Source organism: Pyrus communis, chromosome 6 (genome assembly GCF_041283825.1).
Source record: "Pyrus communis isolate YQ-2024b chromosome 6, ASM4128382v1, whole genome shotgun sequence".
In the NCBI taxonomy this organism is placed as follows: domain Eukaryota; kingdom Viridiplantae; phylum Streptophyta; class Magnoliopsida; order Rosales; family Rosaceae; genus Pyrus; species Pyrus communis.
The window spans coordinates 3,862,010-3,865,837 of record NC_142570.1 but is presented as its reverse complement, the minus strand read 5'-3'; the positions used below and the strand labels follow the sequence as shown (position 1 = coordinate 3,865,837).

At 36.8% G+C, this 3,828-nt stretch overlaps 1 protein-coding gene across 1 annotated transcript; it reads right to left on the bottom strand.

The window, feature by feature from the left end:
* Positions 1–325: 325 nt before the first annotated feature.
* Positions 326–2,713, bottom strand: LOC137711623 (uncharacterized). Its single transcript, XM_068450880.2, has 4 exons — positions 2,573–2,713; positions 2,117–2,289; positions 1,209–1,366; positions 326–661 (listed from the first exon to the last, which is right to left on the bottom strand). Exons 2-4 carry the CDS (start codon positions 2,274–2,276, stop codon positions 554–556), a joined length of 426 nt encoding a protein of 141 aa, XP_068306981.2. The 5' UTR covers positions 2,277–2,289; positions 2,573–2,713; the 3' UTR covers positions 326–553.
* Between the last annotated feature and the right edge of the window lie 1,115 nt (positions 2,714–3,828).

The following is a 3,828-nucleotide window of genomic DNA, read 5'->3' as shown; positions in this document are numbered from 1 at the left end:
TCAAATCCAAAGGAGAAAATCTTTTTAGATTATATTTTATAAATCACTGTGACTGATAGTTAATGTCTGATGGTTAGTTACTAGCACAAGAGGTTAAAGTGGCTCCTTCTTTTGTGAGAGTGGTCTGATCACATTTTTGAAGTTTCTCTAAAACTCTAACTCTATTTCTTCGCATCATGAAGCACAAGCAAGTATTGTCTTCCTTCCTTAGTTTAGGCACCTTGTGGGTATCAAGTCATGGCCAAACTATACATTATATATCATAAGGATTTGTTAACAAGCGTTAACATGTGGAAAAATATAGATGGTTGGAGAAACAAGCACATTTTAAAGCAATTCGAATGCAACTCGAATAAATAGTATTGATCATTTGCATCTCAAAACGCAAAAGACAAACCATCATAGATTCAACAACAGATTACACGTTGTTCCTAAGCTCACAATATCGAATCACTATTAGTTCTAGTCTACAAGGAGAAAAAGAAGGCAGCATTCGCAATGACCCGGCATATCCAATGCACGGTGACTCTGGAGATCCACAAGGTGGAAGTTATCACAGAGCATTTATCATCCTCTTCATCTCAGCAGACCTCCTGGGATCTGGTTCTACGATCGCTCTCTCAGTGAGAACGTGCTTGATACGGCACATCGACTTCCTCACCTGAATTTCACAATGACATTAGTAACGAGAGAAGAAAAAGGAACTTGACTGCAGCAACAAAATGAATTCTATATGATTGTACAAATTATAGTTCCCTTCCTTTTATTTCCTATTCGGGAACATTAGCAACCAGTTAAAGCATAACTGAAAACGAACATTTGCTAGTCCAGCAGTTCAACTCATAGTTCTTCACATTTAATGCAAGTCAAATCACACCAACATAAAGAAACCAGTAAATAAATCAAATCTAATAGACTAATAATCAAATGTAGAGAATCCAACATCAAGAAAGACTTTGCTGCAACATGGTTCTAGCACAGGCGTAGCTTATTAACTTCTCAAAGTTTCAGAATTTCATATAAAACTGAGTAGCCAGGTAATGGCACTGGTTAACTGACATACCAGACAAATAGATGAGAATACAGTGACAAAGTAAGAAGTAGGAGTTGAAAAAGAAGGAAGTATTCGTGCAAAGAAACATGTTTGAAAAACTTCCCAAGTACCTCTTTGTTGAAATAATACAATTACACAAAGAAAAGGGTCATACTTTGGGAAGGCGCTCAGGATTGGGAAACCGGAGATTCTGCGCATGAAGCATCTGGCGTTGAGTCATCAGCATGTTTTTCTCCTTAAGCAGAACATACCATAGCTTATTGAGATCATCCCAAGACTTCAGACGCAACTCATCTGCCTTCCAACTTCGACCTGACAGCGAGGAAAATATCAATAATAGAATTTTAAGTGAAGTTAAACAAATTGCATCCAAAGTCCTGTAGAAATGCATTGAATTATGTAACATCAGAACATAGAAAAAAACGTTCAACTTATGTAAAAAGTGTATCGTAGTGAGTAAAACAGTAGAAAAGGATGGAGGTTAGAAGTAAAAAACACTTCAAATAATTATCATGGAATGCATTACATACCAATTGAAAAGAGAATACATATTAGAAAACTGTAATAGCATGTAAAGTAATGCTTAACCTCCATATTTGTAATAATTATCATGGAATGCATTACATACCAATTGAAAAGAGAATACATATTAGAAAACTGTAATAGCATGTAAAGTAATGCTTAACCTCCATATTTGTGCTAGGATTTCTGCTCAAACCTTGCAAAAAATTATACAGTCAAATGAAGGACCCAGCTACCCCACAACTGATCCAAAAAGATCTCTTTCAATGTGAGTATAGTAACATGAAAACTCGTAAGGGAAGCATAAACATTTCCAATAGCTCAAACCTTTTATACCCTTTGTTGCTGAAACCCTCGCCTGTGCTTAATTAACAATTTTTTCATACATTGAATCAGCATAATAGCTCGAATTTCCAAAAAAATTATACAATTTCGTATTTGCTAATCAATTTAACTTCTTTCAACAGAAACATGAAAACTGGGAAGATAATGTACATATGTCATTAACAAGCAGAAACAATGAAAATGGAAACAATGTACCGTAGACAACTGGCTTTTCTTCCTCTTGGCTTCTATCTTTCTCAAAGAACTCCTCAAGAGGGTTGTACTCCGTCGTCATAGCCGCAGAAGCCGCGGCAGAAGTTTCCGATTTAGCAGCAGAAAAGAGTGTTCTCCTGAAATACCTTGCCACCTGGATCATCGTGCTCAGATTGCTGCATAACACAATGCAAGGACATCAGAAAACTAAACGGCAACAATCAAACGCTCTAATTGGAACACAAGACTAAGACAATTCACGCTGAAAGTCCAAAACAAACACGAAGAAAAACCCCTTTGGATATCTTTCATTGGGGCATTTTCGCAAACACATAGAGTGCTCTGCTTTCAGAAACTATTGAATGACACGAAACACGCATCCAACCGGTGGTCGGAAACTGTGAACCAATACAGATTATGGGAAAACGAAAGCACGGGGAAAACCCAGAAACTACTTACGTGCGGAGGTTGACGGCGGCGCTTTTGGGGCTCCTGAATTCGGGTCGTGGTGGGTGGAGGTGGAGGCTGAGGACTGAAGACTGATGGGAACTCTGGCTATGGCAATTTCAGAGGCTTTCTCGTCGTTTGGGCATTGCCGGGTAATGGGTTTAATAAGAGAGCCCATATGCAGCCCATTGTATTAAAACCAAACATAACAAATGAAGGCCCAATTATTAGACCCAAACCAAACAACTAAGCCCATTAACCAAAAAAGGCCTAATCCTAAATGGCCTTGAGCTATTGGGGATTTTCTTTTATAATACAATGGTATATTTATACTGTAGAGAAATTCAAACGGAGTCACACAATAAGCAGATTATAATAACTTAGTATCAAACTCATAATAAACGATTTGAACCTAAATTTTTTCACTTATAAGTGAAAGGGAGTACAAATGAACTTTAGTGCTAAGTGACGTTTTTGTGTAATCATTAGTTCAAAGTTTTGGGTGTCTGAATTATGTTTTAAGAGAAGATCATATTTTAAACTACCATAATTTGATGGGAAGGAACTCAAGTTTGAGTGCAACGGGCTGAGCACGCTGTCCTAATCATGACTTAACCCGAATATACTTCGGCAAACTAAACTATTACTACCGTTTACTTTATTGAACTATATTAGTACCTTATATAGGATATTGAACTCTCTTGTAAACCAAATACTTTGTATGGCAAGAATTTACTGGACATATTAGACGGATAATGCATGTTTTGAACATGTTGTAAGCATCTATTATACGGGTGATACTTGTAGAAATATGTCTTGACTGTAACAAAAGTTCTCTCCTTAAATTGGGGTTTACTAAATTATTTAGATTTCATGAAAAGTAGTGCAAATGCGTAACAGTTTTTCTTTCCTTTTTCTGTTTGGAATATCAAATTCATAGCAATAACGTAAGTTAAAATATGGGGACCATGAATATATATACTATTCTTGGTTTCTCTTTTTCCTCCTTGTGGTTCTAATCCAACCGAAGAAACAGATGGAGCTACCACTAACCCTAATTTCGATGAAAAGGGAAAGGAAGGGCAATAAAAAGAAGAGAGTGAGTGAGTGAGAGAGAAGAGAGGAAAAGCACCAAACAACTCTCTCTCCTTTTTATGAATTAACATTCTTTCCGAATATTGCAGTTTGAAGCTGACGGGTTGAGAAATTCAAACTATTCAAGAGAGGAAGAGAGAGATCCAAATTCTTGGTTTGTGTGAAATGAACTA

Coding starts and splice junctions, on each gene's coding strand:
- LOC137711623 (XM_068450880.2), bottom strand. CDS start 2,276: ATGATCCAGGTGGCAAGGTATTTCAGGAGAACACTCTTTTCTGCTGCT. Junction 1,367..2,116: donor AGAAAAGCCAGTTGTCTACG/GTACATTGTTTC, acceptor CCTCGCTGTCAG/GTCGAAGTTGGAAGGCAGAT. Junction 662..1,208: donor ATCCTGAGCGCCTTCCCAAA/GTATGACCCTTT, acceptor TGTGAAATTCAG/GTGAGGAAGTCGATGTGCCG.